The 20,534-nt window shown below is 37.7% G+C and overlaps 2 protein-coding genes across 2 annotated transcripts in view; one reads left to right on the top strand and one right to left on the bottom strand.

Moving 5' to 3' along the window:
- MMP26 (matrix metallopeptidase 26) overlaps positions 1-20,534 on the bottom strand; it is a 294,924-nt gene that overhangs the window by 272,895 nt on the left and 1,495 nt on the right. The gene's annotated exons all lie outside the window — the stretch shown is intronic.
- Positions 19,365-20,324, top strand: LOC112606288 (olfactory receptor 51F1). The gene has a single exon (XM_025356537.1). The coding sequence runs from the start codon at positions 19,365-19,367 to the stop codon at positions 20,322-20,324; it is 960 nt and encodes a 319-aa protein (XP_025212322.1).

Below are 20,534 nucleotides of genomic sequence, written 5' to 3' on the forward strand. Positions count from 1 at the left end.
AAATGCCAAATTGCTGTAATATTTTTGAAAGTCTTGCTTTAGATTCCTGTTTGTATCTCCGGGTTAACTGGTAACCAATAGTCACGGAAGGGCACTGGTCTATAGACCGCACTTGAGAGAGTGCTAACCTAGTCCATATTTCCATTCAGCCTTCTAAAACTGCATCTAGATAACACAGTTATCAGATCACTCTGCTCACAATAATGTTTAATACTCTACAGACACCACTTCTAAAATTCATGTAATGTCATAAAGACCCAACATAAACTCACCTGTACAAATGAAAAATATGTTAAATCACATGCAATATGTTGATAGTTCAGTACTACCTTTTTAAGCAATAAAAATGGGGAATTCTGGTTTTCAGAAAGTTTACGCTTCTTTGACAAAATCAACATCTAATTGTAACTGATTTTCCTCAAAATATGGATTTAACTCAGATCCTGAGGCAATAATTCTTTAATGTGCCCCTCAGATTTTAATTTATGTTATTATTTCTACTAGCCTGTTTACTATTTTTCTTGTCTCCACCACCACGCCCAGCTAATTTTTTTTTTTTCTTTTTTGTATTCTTAGTAGAGACGGGGTTTCACCATGTTGGCCGGCTGGTTTCAAACTCCTGATCTCAGGTGATCTGCCCGCCTTGGTCTCCCAAAATTCTGGGGTTATAGGCATGAGCCTCAATGCCTGGCCCTGTATGAAATTTTCTAGAAAATTAAGTCTAAGTATCATTCTCAAGTATGGGATATGCTGCCTTCAAAATCCAAGCATGTTTACCAAGTGCTTGCTTATTTGTAAATGGCAAATGTACTAGGAAAAATTATTTGCCTTTCACTTTTCAGGTAGCATAACAGTATTGCCCAGATTAATAAACAGCTAAAAACTTCATTGCTGTGGCAGGTCCCTAAATGTTTGCAAGGTACATCTTTCTCTCACTAACAATACAGGGAGTATGAAATACTATCCATCAAAAGTGAATGCATACTGTTTTTACTTGTCTCTACTGAGAGGAATATATTCATCAGAAAAAATAGTGCCATTACTTGTTCCAGAGGGTGTATGATCTGTTCTAATAAAGACATAATATACGTTATAACAATGGTAGAATAAAAATAGAGTATCAACTTGAATAAATTAGTTCATCATCAACCTCCTTGATCCATCTGTTTATTGTAGAGTGACTTGTGTAACAGTGACTTGAATGAAGTGATATGGTAGGAACCTGTGGTAGGCAAATAATGTCCCACCAAAGATGTCCACACCCTAATTCCTATAATCTGTGAATATGTTATATTGCACAGGAAAGGGACTTCCAGATATAATTGAGGTTATGAAGTTTAAAATAGGGAGATAATCTTGGATTTTCTTCATAGCCTAATCTAATCACATAAGCCATTCATTAAAAGCAGAGAACTTTCTATGGCAGAAGGAGAAAGAAAACAACAGAAGAGAAGGTCAAAAAGATTCACACCACGAGAAGTACTCTATGCCAGCTGCTGGTTTGAAGATGAAGGTGTAATCATGATAGAAAATGAAGGTAACTTTAAGGAAATAAGAGAGGCTCCCAGGTGACAGTAGAGAAATAGGAATTTCAGCCCTACAGTCTCAAAGAACTAATTTCTCCTAATGACACAACAAAGCTTAGAAATAGATTTTACCCTACAGTCTTCATATAAGAGCCAGGCTGCCCACCAACTTGATTTCAGCCTTAAGAGACCAGGAACAGATAAATCAGTAGTGCCCACCCAGACTTCTGGCCTACATAACTGTGATATTGTAATCTGGCTGCCAAGTTTGTGTAGGTTGGAACTTCTGACCTATGAAACTGTGAGATCTGTGTTATTTTTAAACCAAAAAGTTTGTGGTTATCTGTTATGATAGCAAATTAAAAACTGTACAGAACAAAAAGGCATGCCAAATGGCTATAAGTCATTTAAAGTGGATTAATCTTTGAAATTCAATTGAGGATGCTGCATTGTTGTTACTTAATTATCTTGTCTGAAGAACCATGCTAGTTGTGGATGCTTTCTCTTAGTCTTTCTCGTAATGTTGTGAGAATCTATGTGAGAGTTCCATCAGATGCTAAATACATTCATTCTGATCCTTAGGGATCAAGGAAATAGCCATGGTATAGGATAATGGACTAATTTTACCTACTATGAGGGTGATACTTGGGCCAGGATCTCTTTTACCAACTGGCTTCCACATACCTCATTCTAACAGGAACACCATATTAGTATTTCAGGTCTCTTGAATTAGGGTTAACTTAGAACATATATCAAATGACCTTTAAATGTTCTGCATAAATATTACTATTATTTTTAATTTATAAATTTTAGAAAAGGTTTATAGAGGTGAAGGTTCTAATTTATGTTTTCATAGTCTAAATTTTATCTTCTTCTTTGCATTTTCTACAATCCAACCCACTGGTTGCCTAACTCTACTCAGCATTCAAGTTTTCATATTAAAAACATTATTTCCCAAGAATAAAGTACTTTTTGTCTTAGGTGTCTACTATAGCATCGTGAACTTATGATACTTATCACACTGTATTTTAATTCCTTGTTTACTGTAAGAATTCAACTACTCTATGTAATAAACTATCAAAACTTTAGTGATTTCAAACAACAAGAATTACTTTAGTTTACTATTCCATGGATTGATATGGCAGTATATTTAGACTGAGCCAGTATGGCAGATTTCTGCGAGGTTCACTCATGCATCAGTGAATGCCTGATGAATTGGCTATCAGATGAACAATCTAGAATGGTATTACTCACATAAGAATAGAGGGCAGGCTATCACCTTTGACAATGGGAGAAACTGGGCTACTTATTTTACATTATATAGCAGATAAGAATTGCATTGCTCTGCTGTTCAGAAAACTAGAAATTACAGTGACACAGTTATAACTAAACAAAATTTTGAGTGACACATATATGACTGTAACATGACATTTTTTAGTACAAGTGCATACCTGTCATATCAAAAAAGGGGGAGAAAGTGGATTTTGCCTCATTTTCAGGCATGTGAAATGTGAATTTTTAAAAATTGAAAAAGTGTTTACCATGTAATGATGCTATAGCTGTGTAAAGGAATGTAGTATATATTGACATTATCAGAATGAGCATTCATCACAATATTCTGAGCCGACAGGAAAGTAACAGTCAGAAAATTTAGTAAATTTACATTGTAATGCCTCATCAAAGCAGAATTTCTGAAAAAAAAAATGAAGGTAAAAAGGAACGAGAGAGAAAAACTGGAGAAATGGGAAATAGAGATTTGACAGGATAGAGACAAGGAGAAAAGAAGAAAGAAAGGGGGGAGGGAGGAAAGAAGAGGAAGGGAGGCAGGGGGGGAAGAAAAGAGGGAGGAGACATGAGGGAGGGAGAGAAGAATGGAAAGAGGGAGGGAAATTAAAGGTGTAGCTTAAATAAGTAGTTTCCAAATAGCTCATTTCTTACACCAAGCAAGGAAACCCATTTTCTGATGGTGACTTAATTAAATCATTTTTTATAGCTGCAGCAGAAAAATATAGACAGAAAAAATGAACTTTTTTAAGACTTCTACTATCTAATTATTGGACTCATAGAACTCTTCAACCATTGGAATACTAAGCCCAGGCACATCTGTGATGTTATGGTACTTTATGGTACTATGAAACATTGAGCAGAAACATCTGGGTGGGTGGCCCATGAAGAAGCTGAGTCTGCAGAAATCTCTGTGATCTCTGAGCTTGCAGAGATCAACCTCAAACTTCTCAGGTAAGAGCAATCACTTTCACCTCCTCCCATAACTCAACAGCTGCCATCCTCAGAAGCTGCCTCAAGCTTTTGTCCTGGCCACTGGGATGAACACTAGCATTAAATTTCAGCATAAATCTACTAGGAAAATGCTGGGCCTGGTAAAACAGGGAAGAGGTTATAACCTGAAGAATGGCAAAGAAAAGGAGGAATTTTATGGCAAGGATTCATAAAATACCATCAGGACTGAATAGTGAGAATGCTTGACCAAGGAGGCCAGAATGAAGTAGGAGGAGAGCAAGATGGACAAATAGAAACTTCTACTGATTGCCCTTCCTTCAGGAACACCAAATTTAACAACTGTCTACACAAATAAGCAACTTCATAAAGACAAAATATCAGGTAAAGAATCAGAGTACCTGGTTTTAGCTTTGTATTGCTGACAGAGGCACTGAAGCCGGTAAAGACAGTCTTGAATCACAGAGTGCACCCTTCCCCTATCCCCTGGCAGTGGTTGTGTGGCACAGAGAGAGAATTTGAGTGTTTGGGGGAGGGAGAGCACAATGTCTGTGGGACTGTGCACTGAACTCAGCACTGCCCTGTCACAGTGGAAAGAAACGCCAGGCAGTACTCAGTTGATGTCCAAGGAGGGGGCATTTAATCAACCCCTACCCAGAGGAGAATTGTTCATCCCAGTGCTCAGAACTTGAATTTTGGCAAGCCTTGCCACCACAGGCTGAAGCTCTCTGGAGTCCTAAATAAACTTGAAGGGCAGTCTAGGCCACAAGGACTGCAACTCCAAGGCAAGTCCTCATGCTGTTTTGGGCTTGAGGTGGGGTAAACAGTGGATTAGCTAGAGACTTCAACACCCCACTTTCAGCATTGGACAGATCCCTCAGACAGAAAATCAACAAAGAAACATCAGACTAATAAAATACCTAGGAATTAACTTAGCCAAAGAAAGTGAAAGAACTCTACAATGAAAAGTATAGAACATTGATGAAAGAAGTTGCAGGGGACATGAAAAATAGAAAGATATTCCAAGTTCATGGATTTGAAGAATAAATATTGTTAAAATGTTCACTACCTAAAGCAATCTACAGATTTAATGTGACCCCTATCAAAATAATAATGACATTTTTCACAGAATTAGAAAAAAAATTCTGAAATTTATATGGAACCACAAAAGACCACAAATAACCAAAGATATCCTAAGAAAAAATAACAAAACCAGACAAATCACATTACCTGACTACAGAGCTATTGTAACCAAAATACATGGTACAGGCATAAAAACAGACACTTAGGCCAATGACACAGAATAGAGAATCCAGGAACAAACCCACACACTTACAGCAAACTTATTTTTAACAAAGATGCCACGAACATACACTGGGGAAAAGACAGCCTCTTCAATAAATGATGCAGGGAAAACCTGGATATCCATATAGAGAATGAAACTAGACCCCTGTCTCTCACCATATACAAAAATCAAATCAAAATGGAATAAAAAGATAAATCTAAGATCTCCTACTATGAAACTTCTAAAAGAAAACATAAGGAAAATTTTTTTAGGACATCGGACTCAGCAAAAGATTTCCTGAGCAATACCCTACAAGCCTAGGGAACCCAAGCAAAATTGGACAAATGTGATCACAACAATTTCAAAAGCTTCCACATAGCAAACAATTCACATAGTAAAGAGAAAACACACAGTATGAAAGAAAACATGGCATACTATCCACCTGACAAGGGGTTAATAACTAGAATATATACAGAGTATAAACAACTCTATAGGAAAAAAAAAATCTAATTTAAAAATGGGCGAAAGATCTGAATAGAGCTTCTCTAAAGAGGACATGCAAATGGCAAACAGGTATGTGAAATGGTGCTCAGCATCACTGATCATCAGAGAAATGCAAATCAAAACTACAATGAGATACCCTGTCACCCAGTTAAGATGGCTTTTATTCAAGAAACAGGCAATAACAAATGCTGGCAAGGATGTGATGAAAAGGGAAACCTCATACACTGTTGGTGGCAATGTACATTACTACAATCACTATGGAGAACAATTTGGAGGTTCCTCAAAAAACTAAATATAGAACTACCATGTGATCCAACAATCCCATTGTTAAGTATATACCCATAAGAAAGGAAGCCAGTATATCGAAGATGTATCTGCAGTCCCAAGTTTATTGCAGCACTATTCCCAACGGCCAAGCTTTGAAAGCAACCTAAATGCCCACCAACAGACAAATGGATAAAGAAAATGTGGTATATATACACAATTCAGCCACAAAATATAATGGGATCCTGTCATTTGCAACAATGTGGATAGAAACAGGGTTGTTATATTAAGAAAAATAAGCCAGACATAGGGGGAAAAAACCCGTCACGTGATTCACTTAATTTGGGGAACTACAAATTGAAACATTAAACTCAGAGCTAAAGAGTAGGGTGATGGTTAACAGAGGCTGGAAACGGTAGTGGGGGTTGTATGGGAAAGTGGGGATGGTTAATAGGTACAAAAAAGTAGAAAGAATGAATAAGATCTAGTATTTTATAGCACAACAGGGTGATGATAGTAAATGATAATTATACTGTTTACAGTAACTAAAAGAGTACAAATTGATTGTAACACAAAATACAAATGCTTGAGGTGATGAATACCCCATTTACCCTGGTGTTATTGTTATGCATTACATACCTATGTCAAAATATCTCACATATTCCATAAATATAGACACCTACTATGTATCCATAAAAATAACAATAAAAATGTTTTTAAAGGAGGACAAAATAGAAAACTAAACTGGCGAGAATGCATCAATATAGGGGCACTTATTTGGAATACAGATTTTAATACTCTGACAAGGACACCAAGAATGTGGTTAATTCAATATCGAGTGACAATTAGCTGGAAAAAGTATTGGACAACATTCAGCACATTGGAAATGACTGTGCTGCCCTAGTAGACAGGAAAGAAAATTATATAGGGGCTGATGAAAAATGTGCATGCTGGAATAGATTGCATAAAGCTGGAAGATCTATCATACATTTTCCATAAAAGGGCACAGAGGACATATGATTCAAAAGCCACTGGAGATGAGTTGTGAAAATGATACCAGCATCACTAAGAAGCTGAGTGGTAGCTCTTTTCTGCTGATCAGGAAGGCCAGTAGTAGCTGCAGTCACAAAACCAGGATACCCATGCATATGAGGAGGTCTTGACATAACAGAGGTCAGGTAGCAGTGGTTAATCACCAAAAGCCAGGGTTGCAATCATCATAAGAACCAATAAGTTCTAAAGGGTAGGCAAAAGGGCTTAACAAGCAAGTAGGTGTATAGATGATTCATAAAGTGTGACCACCCTGGGCCAAAACAGACAAGCAGCGAAGGGGCTAGGTAACGTTTACCACAAAAAGAAGGCAAGAATAGAGGAGCAGGAAGCTGGGAGATCAGTCAGTCTTTGATGTAGGCTTGACCTTAAGTTAAAGAGGGAAGGAAGGAAGAAAGTTTGGGTAGAAATAAGTATCTTAGACTGTAGTACAGTTCTGAATGGAGTTAGTCAAGGTCATTGGGTATCCTCAAATCAAAACACCTGTCAGCACAGTCCTGTGCCTTCCAGAAATGAGCCTGACTCAGTTTCCCTGCCACACTCAGTCACTAACTAGAAGGAGCTCTTGGGAAATTTGGCTTAAATGAAATGTGATAATGGACTAGGACTTCTGGTGTCCATAATCTAAGATACAAAGAAATCATTGGTTAAATATATTCCTAGATACTGTATATTCTTTGTAGTTCTTGTAAATTGGATTGCCTTCTTGATTTGGTTCTTGGCTTAATCATTATTGTTGTATAGAAATGCCGCTGATTTTTTACATTGATGTTCTGTCCTGAAAGTTTACTAAATCCATTTACCAAATTTAAGAGCTTTTTGGTGGAGTCTGTAGAGTATGCTACACATAAGAGCATTTGTCAGTAAACAGGCATAATTTGACTCTCTTTTCCAATTTGGATGCCTTTTACTTCTATCTCTTACCTGATTCATCTGGCTAGGACTTCCAATACTATGTGAATAGGAAAGGTGAATGTAGACCTATTTGTCTTGTTCCAGTCCTTAGAGGGAATGCATACAACTTTTCCCTTTTTCCATGATGTTGGCTGTGGGTTTGTCATATATTTTTCAAGTAATTAGAAAAAAATAACGCTAAAATTCACGTGGAGGCAAAAGTGAGCCAGAAAAAAAAACAAAGAAATCCCAAGCAAATAAATCAAAGCTGGAGACACCATATTTCCTGACTTCAAATTATAACACAAGGCTATAGTAACCAAAACACCATGTTACTGGTATAAAAACAGATGCATAGGCCAATGGAACAGAATAGAGAACCTAGAAATAAAGCCACATGTCTACAGGCAACTGATCTTTGACAAAGGTTACAAAAATATACACTGGGAAAAGGACACCTTTTTCAGTAAATGGTGCTGAGAAAATTGGATTGCCAAATGCAGAAAAATAAAATTGGACCCCTTTCTTTTATCAAATACAAAAATCACCTCAAGATGATCAAAAAATTAAGTGTAAAACCTGAAACTATAAAAAAAGACGAACAAACAAAAACCTAGGAAAAACTATTCTGGGCATTGGTTTAGGAAAAGAGTTTATGACTAAGACTTCAAAAGCACAAGCAATAAAAACAACAATAGACAAATGGGGCTTAATGAAATTTAAAAACTTCTGCAAAGCAAAGTGAACAGAAAACTTACAGACTGGGAGAAAGTATTTGTAAACTATGCAACTGACAGGGAAATGATAACCAGAATTCACAAGGAACTAAAACAACTCAATGGAAATGACAACAAATAACTGCCTCAAAACATGGGCAATTAGAAGAACAGATATTTTTTAAAAGAAGACATGCAAATGGCCAACAAGCTTATAAAAATACTGCTCAACATCACTAATTGTATTAGTCTGTTTTCACATTGCTATAAAGAACCACCTGAGACTGGGTAATTTATAAAGAAAAGAGATTTAGTGAACTAACAGTTCTACAAGCTTAACAGGAAATATGACTGGGAGGACTCAGGAAACTTACATTCACGGTAGAAGGCAAAGAGGAAACAAGCTCATCTTACCATGGTGGAGCAGGAGAGAAATAGAGCAGAGGGGGAAATGCCACACACTTTCAAACAACCAGATATCATGAGAACTCACTTATTATCATGAGAGCACAAGGGGAAATCTGCCCCCATGATTCAATCACCTCCCACCAGGCCCCTCCTCTGACTCTTTGGGGATTACTATTTGAAATGAGATTGGGGTAGGGGGCACAGAGCAAAACCACATCACTAATCATCAGAGAAGTACAAATTACAACCACTATGAGATATAATCTTGAACGAGTCAGAATTGCTATTATTAAAAAGTCAAAAAATAACACATGTTGGGGAGAATTCAGAGAAAAGGGAATGCTTATACAGTCTTGGTGGGAATATAAATTAGTACAATCTCTATGGAAAACGGCATGAAAGTTTCTTTAAAAACTAAGCATAGAACTGTTACTTGATCTAGTAATCTCACTATTGGGCATCTACTCAAAGGAAAAGAAATTAGTATAAAAAAAAGATACCATCACTCATACGATTATCACAACACTCTTCACAATTACAAAGATATGAATCAACCTGGGTGTCCATCAAAGAATGACTAGATTAAGAAAATGTGGCATATGTGCAAATGGAATACTACTTGGTCATAAAAAAGAACAAAACTATGCGTTTTGAAGCAAAATGGATGAAACTGGAGGCCGTGATCTTAAGAGAAGCTACTCAGAAATAAAGTCAAGTACTGCATGTTCTCACTTATAAACAAGAGCTAAACAATGTTTACTCATGGAAATGGACTATGGAATGATACACTGGAGACTTGGAAGGGTAGAGGAGTAAAATGAGCACGGATAATAATAAATTACTTAATAGGTACAATGTACATTATTCACATAATAGTTACATTCAACACCCAGACTTCACCACTATACATTATATGCATGTAACAAAACCATACTTGTACCCTTTAAATTTATACAGAATAAAGTCCTGGGGCTCTCTCTCTCTCTCTCTCTCTTCCTCTCTTTCCATGAACTCTCTGCACTCGCTTGACTACCCTTCACTTTCAGCCATGAGTGGAAGCAACATGAGGCCCTCACCAGAAGCTGAGCTGATCCTGACACCATGTTTTCTGTACAGCCTGCAGAACCATAAGCCAAATAAACCTCTTTTTCTTTACAAATTACCCAGCTTCAGGTATTCTTTTACAGGAACACAAAACAGGCTAAAACATAGATCATCAGCTGGGCTGCAGTTACACATGATAAATCATTGAACAGTAAAATCAATGTGCAGAAGTCACAAGCATTCTGATACACAAACAACAGGCAAGCAGAGCGCCAAATAATAAATGAACTCTCATTCACAATTGCTACAAATAGAATAAAATATCTAGGAATACAGTTAACAAGGGAAGTGAAGGACCTCTTCAAGGAGAACTACAAACCACTGCTCAAGGAAACCAGAGAGGACACAAACAAATGGAAAAATATTCCATGTTCATGGATAGGAAGAATCAATATCATGAAAAAGGCCATACTATCCAAACTAATTTATAGATTCAATACTATTCCCATTAAATTATCATCGACATTCTTCACAGAATTAGAAAAAACTATTTTAAAATTCATGTGGAACCAGAAAAGAGCCCATATAGCCAAAACAATCCTAAGCAAAAAGAGCAAAGCTAGAGGTGTCCTGCTACTGGACCAGCAACGGATCAAAGATGGACGGAGAATGACTTTGATGAGATGAGAGAAGAAGGCTTCAGTCCATCAAACTTCTCAGAGCTAAAGGAGGAATTACGTACCCAGCACAAAGAAACTAAAAATCTTGAAAAAAGAGTGGAAGAATTGATAACTAAAATAATTAATGCAGAGAAGGCCATAAACGAACGGACAGAGATGAAAACCATGACACGAGAAATACGTGACAAATGCACAAGCTTCAGTAACCAACTCAATCAACTGGAAGAAAGAGTATCAGCGATTGAGGATCGAATGAATGAAATGAAGCAAGAAGAGAAATCTAAAGAAAAAAGAAGAAAAAGAAATGAACAAAGCCTGCAAGAAGTATGGGATTATGTAAAAAGACCAAATCTACGTCTGATTGGGGTGCCTGAAAGTGACGGGGAAAATGGAACCAAGTTGGAAAACACTCCTCAGGATATCATCCAGGAGAACTTCCCCAACCTAGTAGGGCAGGCCAACATTCAAATTCAGGAAATGCAGAGAACGCCACAAAGATACTCCTCCAGAAGAGCAACTCCAAGACACATAATTGCCAGATTCACCAAAGTTGAAATGAAGGAAAAAATCTTAAGGGCAGCCAGAGAGAAAGGTCGGGTTACCCACAAAGGGAAGCCCATCAGACTAACAGCAGATCTCTCGGCAGAAACTCTCCAAGTCAGAAGAGAGTGGGGGCCAATATTCAACATTCTTAAAGAAAAGAATTTTAAACCCAGAATTTCATATCCAGCCAAACTAAGTTTCATAAGTGAAGGAGAAATAAAATCCTTTATAGATAAGCAAATGCTTAGAGATTTTGTCACCACTAGGCTGGCCTTACAAGAGACCCTGAAGGAAGCACTAAACATGGAAAGGAACAACTGGTACCAGCCATTGCAAAAACATGCCAAAATGTAAAGACCATCGAGGCTAGGAAGAAACTGCATCAACTAATGAGCAAAATAACCAGTTAACATCATAAAGGCAGGATCAAGTTCACACATAGCAATCTTAACCTTAAATGTAAATGGACTAAATGGTCCAATTAAAAGACACAGACTGGCAAACTGGATAAAGAGTCAAGACCCATCAGTTTGCTGTATTCAGGAGACCCATCTCACATGCAGAGACACACATAGGCTCAAAATAAAGGGATGGAGGAAGATCTACCAAGCAAATGGAAACAAAAAAAAGCAGGGGTTGCAAGCCTAGTCTCTGATAAAACAGACTTTAAACCATCAAAGATCAAAAGAGACAAAGAAGGCCATTACATAATGGTAAAGGGATCAATTCAACAGGAAGAGCTAACTATCCTAAATATATATGCACCCAATACAGGAGCACCCAGATTTATAAAGCAAGTCCTTAGAGACTTACAAAGAGACTTAGACTCCCATACAATAATAATGGGAGACTTCAACACCCCACTGTCAACATTAGACAGATCAAGGAGACAGAAAGTTAACAAGGATATACAGGAATTGAACTCATCTCTGCAGCAAGCAGAACTAATAGACATCTACAGAACTCTCCACCCCAAATAAACAGAATATACATTCTCTTCTCAGCACCACATCGTACTTACTCCAAAATTGACCACGTAATTGGAAGTAAAGCACTCCTCAGCAAATGTACAAGAACAGAAATTATAACAAACTGTCTCTCAGACCACAGTGCAATCAAACTAGAACTCAGGACTAAGAAACTCAATCAAAACCGCTCAACTACATGGAAACTGAACAACCTGCTCCTGAATGACTACTGGGTACATCACGAAATGAAGGCAGAAATAAAGATGTTCTTTGAAACCAATGAGAACAAAGATACAACATACCAGAATCTCTGGGAAACATTTAAAGCAGTGTGTAGAGGAAAATTTATAGCACTAAATGCCCACAAGAGAAAGCTGGAAAGATCTAAAATTGACACTCTAACATCACAATTAAAAGAACTAGAGAAGCAAGAGCAAACACATTCGAAAGCTAGCAGAAGGCAAGAAATAACTAAGATCAGAGCAGAAGTGAAGGAGATAGAGACACAAAAAACCCTCCAAAAAATCAATGAATCCAGGAGTTGGTTTTTTGAAAAGATCAACAAAATTGATAGACTGCTAGCAAGACTAATAAAGAAGAAAATAGAGAAGAATCAAATAGACACAATTAGAAATGATAAAGGGGATATCACCACCGACCCCACAGAAATACAAACTACCATCAGAGAATACTATAAACACCTCTACACAAATAAACTAGAAAATCAAGAAGAAATGGATAATTTCCTGGACACTTACACTCTCCCAAGACTAAACCAGGAAGAAGCTGAATCCCTGAATAGATCAATAGCAGGCTCTGAAATTGAGGCAATAATTAATAGCCTACCAACCAAAAAAAGTCCAGGACCAGATGGATTCACAGCTGAATTCTACCAGAGGTACAAGGAGGAGCTGGTACCATTCCTTCTGAAACTATTCCAATCAATAGAAAAAGAGGGAATCCTCCCTAATTCATTTTATGAGGCCAACGTCATCCTGACACCAAAGCCTGGCAGAGACACAACAAAAAAAGAGAATTTTAGACCAATATCCCTGATGAACATCGATGCAAAAATCCCCAATAAAATACTGGCAAACTGGATCCAGCAGCACATCAAACAGCTTATCCACCATGATCAAGTGGGCTTCATCCCTGGGATGCAAGGCTGGTTCAACATACGCAAATCAATAAACGTAATCCAGCATATAAACAGAACCAAAGACAAAAACCACATGATTATCTCAATAGATGCAGAAAAGGCCTTTGACAAAATTCAACAGCCCTTCATGCTAAAAACGCTCAATAAATTCAGTATTGATGGAACGTATCTCAAAATAATAAGAGCTATTTATGACAAACCCACTGCCAATATCATACTGAATGGCCAAAAACTAGAAAAATTCCCTTTGAAAACTGGCACAAGACAGGGATGCCCTCTCTCACCACTCCTATTCAACCTAGTGTTGGAAGTTCTGGCTAGGGCAATCAGGCAACAAAAAGAAATAAAGGATATTCAGTTAGGAAAAGAAGAAGTCAAATTGTCCCTGTTTGCAGATGACATGATTGTATATTTAGAAAACTCCATTGTTTTAGCCCCAAATCTCCTTAAGCTGATAAGAAACTTCAGCAAAGTCTCAGGATACAAAATTAATGTGCAAAAATCACAAGCATTCTTATACACCAGTAACAGACAAACAGAGAGCCAAATCATGAATGAACTTCCATTCACAATTGCTTCAAAGAGAATAAAATACCTAGGAATCCAACTTACAAGGGTTGTAAATGACCTCTTCAAGGAGAACTACAAGCCACTGCTCAGTGAAATAAAAGAGGACACAAACAAATGGAAGAACATACCATGCTCATGGATAGGAAGAATCAATATTGTGAAAATGGCCATATTGCCCAAAGTAATTTATAGATTCAATGCCATCCCCATCAAGCTACCAATGAGTTTCTTCACAGAATTGGAAAAAACTGCTTTAAAGTTCATATGGAATCAAAAAAGAGCCCGCATCGCCAAGACAATCCTAAGTCAAAAGAACAAAGCTGGAGGCATCATGCTACCTGACTTCAAACTATACTACAAGGCTACAGTAACCAAAACAGCATGGTACTGGTACCAAAACAGAGATATAGACCAATGGAACAGAACAGAGTCCTCAGAAATAATACCACACATCTACAGCCGTCTGATCTTTTGACAAACCTCAGAAAAACAAGAAATGGGGAAATGATTCCCTATTTAATACATGGTGCTGGGAAAATTGGCTAGCCATAAGTAGAAAGCTGAAACTGGATCCTTTCCTTACTCCTTATACGAAAATTAATTCAAGATGGATTAGAGACTTAAATGTTAGACCTAATACCATAAAAACCCTAGAAGAAAACCTAGGTAATACCATTCAGGACATAGGCATGGGCAAGGACTTCATGTCTAAAACACCAAAAGCTATGGCAACAAAAGCCAAAATTGACAAATGGGATCTTATTAAACTAAAGAGCTTCTGCACAGCAAAAGAAACTACCATAAGAATGAACAGGCAACCTACAGAATGGTAGAAAATTTTTGCAATCTACTCATCAGACAAAGGGCTAATATGCAGAACCTACAAAGAACTCAAACAGATTTACAAGAAAAAAACAACTGCATCAAAAAGTGGGCAAAGGATATGAACAGACATTTCTCAAAAGAAGACATGCATACAGCCAACAGACACATGAAAAAATGCTCATCATCACTGGCCATATAGAGGATTGCAAATCAAAACCACAATGAGATACCATCTCACACCAGTTAGAATGGCAATCATTAAAAAGTCAGGAAACAACAGGTAGGTGCTGGAGAGGATGTGGAGAAATAGGAACACTTTTACACTGTTGGTGGGATTGTAAACTAGTTCAACCATTATGGAAAACAGTATGGCGATTCCTCAAGGATCTAGAACTAGAAGTACCATATGACTCAGCCATCCCATTACTGGGTATATACCCAAAGGATTATAAATCATGCTGCTTTAAAGACACATGCACAGGTATGTTTATTGTGGCACTATTCACAATAGCAAAGACTTGGAATCAACCCAAATGTCCATCAGTGACAGACTGGATTAAGAAAATGTGGCACATATACACCATGGAATACTATGCAGCCATAAAAAAGGATGAGTTTGTGTCCTTTGTAGGGATGTGGATGCAGCTGGAAACCATCATTCTCAGCAAACTATCGCAAGAACAGAAAACCAAACACCGCATGTTCTCACTCATAGGTGGGAACTGAACAATGAGATCACTTGGACTCAGGAAGGGGAACATCACACACCAGGGCCTATCATGGGGAGCGGGGAGGGATTGCATTGGGAGTTATACCGGATGTAAATCACGAGTTGATGGGTGCAGCACACCAACATGGCACAAGTATGTAACAAACCTGCACGTTATGCACATGTACCCTAGAACTTAAAGTATAATAATAATTAAAAAAATAAAAATAAAATAAAAATAAAAATAAAGAAATGCAAATCAAAGCCACAATCAGATACCATCTCACACCAGTCAGAATGGCCATTATTAAAAAGTCAAGAAACAGATGGTGGTGAGGTCGTGGAGAAATAGGAATGCTTTTACATTGTTGGTGGGAATGTAAATTAGTTCAACCATTTTGGAAGATGATGTGGCGATTACCCAAATATCTACAACCAGAAATACCATTTGACCTGGCAATCCCATTACTGCGTATATACCCAAAGGAATATAAATTTTTCTGTTGCAAAGAAACATGCACATGTATATTCATTGCAGCACTATTCCCAATAGCAAGAACATGGAGTCAACCCAAATGCTCACCAATGATAGAATGGATAAAGAAAATGTGGTATATACACACCATGGAGTACTATGCAGCCATAAAAAGGAATGAGATCATGTTCTTTTCTGGGACATGGATGAGACTGGAAGACATTACCCTCAGCAAACTAATGCAGGAACAGAAAACCAAACACTGAATATGCTCACTTATAAGTGGGAGCTGAACAATGAGATCACATGGACACAGAAAGGAGAACAACACACACTGGGGTCTGTCAGGGAGTAAGGTGGGGGCAGGGGGAGAGTATTAGGAAAAATAGCTAATGTATGCTGAGCTTAATATCTAGGTGATAGGTGGATGGTCGCAGCAAACCACCATGACACATGTTTACCTATGTAACAAACTTGCACATCCTGCACATGTACCCCAGAACTAAAAATAAAATTAAAAATTAAAAAACAACTAGGAAAAAAAAAACCTACGAACACTATATCTCTGAATTCCTGTAAGTCAGGAGTCTGAATACAGCTTTGCTGAGTTTTCTCCAAGGCTGTGTCTCATTTGAGGCCTTATTGTGGAAGGCTATCCTTCCAAGCTCACGAGGTGTTGCCAGATTCTACTAGTTCCTTGTGGCCTTTTGAGTTGAGGGACTCAGTTTCTTACTACATGTTGGCTAGAGGAGGCCATGCTCAGTTCTTGGCTGGTTGTTAGCTGGAGACCACTCTTAGTCTTTTGTCACACAGAAATCTTCCACAAACATGGAATCTTGATTCACCAAAGACAGATCTTATATGACATATATGTGATGATACCATGTTACCTTTGCCATATTCTACTGGTTAGAAGTTAGTCAGAGGTCCTACCCACACTCAAGAGCAGAGGATAAACACGGACTGAGTCCAAGGAGGCAGGAGTACTGAGGGACTATTTTATTATTTTACAATCTGACCATCACAGATATTTGGGAGAAAACTAGACAGTTAGTTCTTTGAGGGCAACACAGGTGAAACTTTTAATTATTTATTTCTGACTTATAAAATGATTTGATTATAGTTCATTTTTGTCATGGAAGTATCAAGTCAGTCAAAACAGTTGATGGGAATGCCAGGTAGAGGTATAGTGCTTGAATTGAACCCATCATACTTTCAACCATTAAAATTACTCGAACAGGAATGCATAGGAATAATAGCAAAGTAGAAATCAAATAAAAATAGCTGAGTGAGGAACAAATTACTGGTATTATTGATACCTAAACAAAAACAAGACAGTCTCCACAAATCTGCAGCTTCTGTATAAACGAGAAACAAAAGGTTTGAATGTGAGACTTTTCCTACAAACCTAGAATTAGTAGACTGTAAAGTGTCTGCATCCATTAGTCAACTGCCCACACTGACAAAAATGAAAAAACTCTCCCAGGAATCAGGTCCTTGAATATATTAATGCAAGAAAACAGCAAGGAACAGAGCAAGAATACATGCACATGAGAACATCATTCATTCATGGTAACCCTAGCTACTAGCAAAACAGGGCCAAATTAATATAGCAGAAGTTGACACATTTCCTGGGGGAAAACTCAGTTAGTGTTTGAAAAAGGATGGATTTGAGAATGGACATTTATCATTCTCCCTATGGTTCAATGTGGAAATGTAGGTATAGGGGCCTAGGGACTGGGGTGTACAGTTTTCCCTCTTTATCATGACCATAATGATCCCAGTGAACAGTGGTTTCTTTTCCTATCTTGCCAGCACACTTATAATCCAGAGACAATGATGTACCTCTCTCTCTATTCCCCAATGCTATGAACAGTGTACATTTTCTATTTATATGTATAATTTGGTTAATTTTCCTTTGCACTTAATGTCCTTGTGACCACAGGTCACTTGGATTGGTAACTAAAACCCTCTGGGGTTGCACACTTATGCCCTCAAATTTTTATAGAGAGAGAGGGGGATTTCTTTTTTTCTCTGTCTTTGGCCCCAGAGAGACCTAAATCATACAAATAATCTCACAGCTCAATTCCACCTGACTTTAAACTCCATGGCTCCAGAACTGTAGTCTATTCTTCCTCATCTAGCAGAGACAGAGAAGGTTCCTCTTTCCACATAAAGCTGGTAAGAAGGTAGAGAGATGTATTTATTGTGTTGACTTTTTACTTTGTTACCTATTCACAAACAGTCATATGGGTTTATAGAAAAGTCAGATATCATGAGGGTTTGCCCTGTCTTCATCGATCCATATAACATGTAGATATACAACCTCTAATAATTCATACTTAAATATTTTCATAATGTTTCTCAATTGAATTGAAAATCAGACAACTGGAGATTTAAAAGAAACCATAAAAAACTAGCATAAAGGGAACAGTAACTTGTATCCTTGCTACAGAATATTTACTCTCATGAATTTGGAAACAACTAGTTTTTTAAAGGCTTGATTGAAAAGTACTAACATTATGATCATGAATACTGCTATTATTTAATTTAATTCTCCCCAGAATTGACTTGAACAATATAAATATATTAATCGACAAAATTAGTTTTAGAATTTTACTTGAAAGAGGCAATACAGCATTTCTGTGTTTACTGAGCCAATTGCCCTTCTCATTCGCTGTCTCCTGAAAACGTCTACTGGATCCTGAAGCCAGCATCCATCACTTTACATTTTTGAACAGCAGTAAATTACCCCCAAATACTTCACAGAGAAAAAAGTTTCACCATGTTGGCCAGGATGGTCTTGATCTCTTGACCTCGTGATCCGCCCACCTCGGCCTCCCAAAGTTCTGGGATTACAGGCATGAGCCACCGCGCCAGGCCTCTTTTGGTTTTCATAGTTCCCATAAAACAAGTCTCATCTTGCTTTAGTGTATATAGCGCATTCCAATCTTCTGGAGAGTTGTGTCCTCATTGTTTTTCCTTTATAATTCTAGTCTCTGAAGTTGTTCACCTATAGTGTTGGATGAAAAATGATAAATATACACTGGTAACTCCCAAACCTATATTACTGGCAATTATCATGTGTCTGCAGATTCACACCCTCATGGTCACTGAAGAACCATGGATATTTTTCAGTGGCTATTATTCATTGTACTTACAAAATATTCGTAAATGAAGATACTTATTTTTTCTCAGCTAGGTCTTTATTCAAATCATCTTACAATATGATCCAGTTTAATATTCTGTAAATGGACACTATCATGAAAATGTATAAAATCATATGGACATATTTCCCTTGAATTTTACAGTACAAAAACATATTTTTGTGAACTATTTCTGATTATGAGTTGTAGATGAATATTATAATTTAATTTAGAAGTTTCTCAATGATGCAGATCTTATCTATGACCTTGGATAACTCTCCTAACCAAAAGAAAATTTATCTAAATATTTTACATAACACTGTAATGTATCACTTCTGTAGGATGGAAGCACTGTGAGGACAAATGCTGCAAAACCAGGACACCATGGAAATCCTAAGCAACTCAACATCTAAATTTCCAACCCTCTTGTTGACTGGCATTCCTGGCCTACAGTCTTCCCACGCCTGGATCTCCATTCCTTTCTGTTGTTTTCATGCCATTGCCCTCTCTGGGAACAGCATGATCCTGTTTGTCATCACTATCCAGCAGAGTCTCCATGAACCCATGTATTATTTCCTCTCCATGCTGTCAGCCACTGATCTGGGCTTAACTGTTTCTACATTGTCAACAACATTAGGTATCCTCTGGTTTGATGCATGTGAAATCAGTCTATATAGCTGCATTGTCCAAATGTTTTTTCTTCATGTATTCACTTTTATGGAATCTGGGGTGCTGGTGGCTATGGCCTTTGACCATTATGTGGCCATCTGTGATCTTCTGAGGTACACTACCATTCTCACTAACTCCAGAATCATTCAGATGAGTCTTCCGATGATTACACGTGCTATAGTACTAATACTACCACTACTTTTGCTCCTTAAGCCTCTCTATTTCTGTAGAATGAATGCCCTCTCCTACTCCTACTGTTACCTTCCAGATGTGATTCAATTAGCGTGTTCAGACATTCGGGCAAACAGCATCTGTGGATTAATAGATCTCATCCTGACAACTGGAATAGATACGCCATGCATTGCCCTGTCATATATCTTAATTATTCACTCTGTCCTCAGAATTGCCTCCCCTGAAGAACAGCACAAGGTCTTCAGCACCTGTGTCTCCCATGTGGGAGCAGTTGCTATCTTCTACCTCCCCATGCTGGGCCTGTCCTTGGTGTATCACTATGGTCGGTCAGCCCCCAGAGTGGTCCGTTCAGTGATGGCCAATGTATACCTGCTTTTACCCCCTGTGCTCAACCCCATCATCTACAGTGTAGAAACAAGACAGATCCACAAGGCCGTGCTCAGTCTGCTGCTTCCAAAATGAACAGACATAGTTTTATTTGATAAAAACCTGGCATAAATGACTTGCACTGTAGAAAAGCACACTTGCTCTCTTACTACCTATTGCATGTGGGTTTTTAAAATATTTTTCATTCACCCAACAAATTGTAAATATGTTGTATATTTGGTCATAAAATATAAGTATGGTATATCACCCAAGACATTTGTAGTGTAATTAGGAAAATAACAATAA

The sequence above is a fragment of the Theropithecus gelada genome, chromosome 14 (genome assembly GCF_003255815.1).
Source record: "Theropithecus gelada isolate Dixy chromosome 14, Tgel_1.0, whole genome shotgun sequence".
NCBI classification, from domain to species: domain Eukaryota; kingdom Metazoa; phylum Chordata; class Mammalia; order Primates; family Cercopithecidae; genus Theropithecus; species Theropithecus gelada.

Coding starts and splice junctions, on each gene's coding strand:
- LOC112606288 (XM_025356537.1), top strand. CDS start 19,365: ATGCTGCAAAACCAGGACACCATGGAAATCCTAAGCAACTCAACATCT.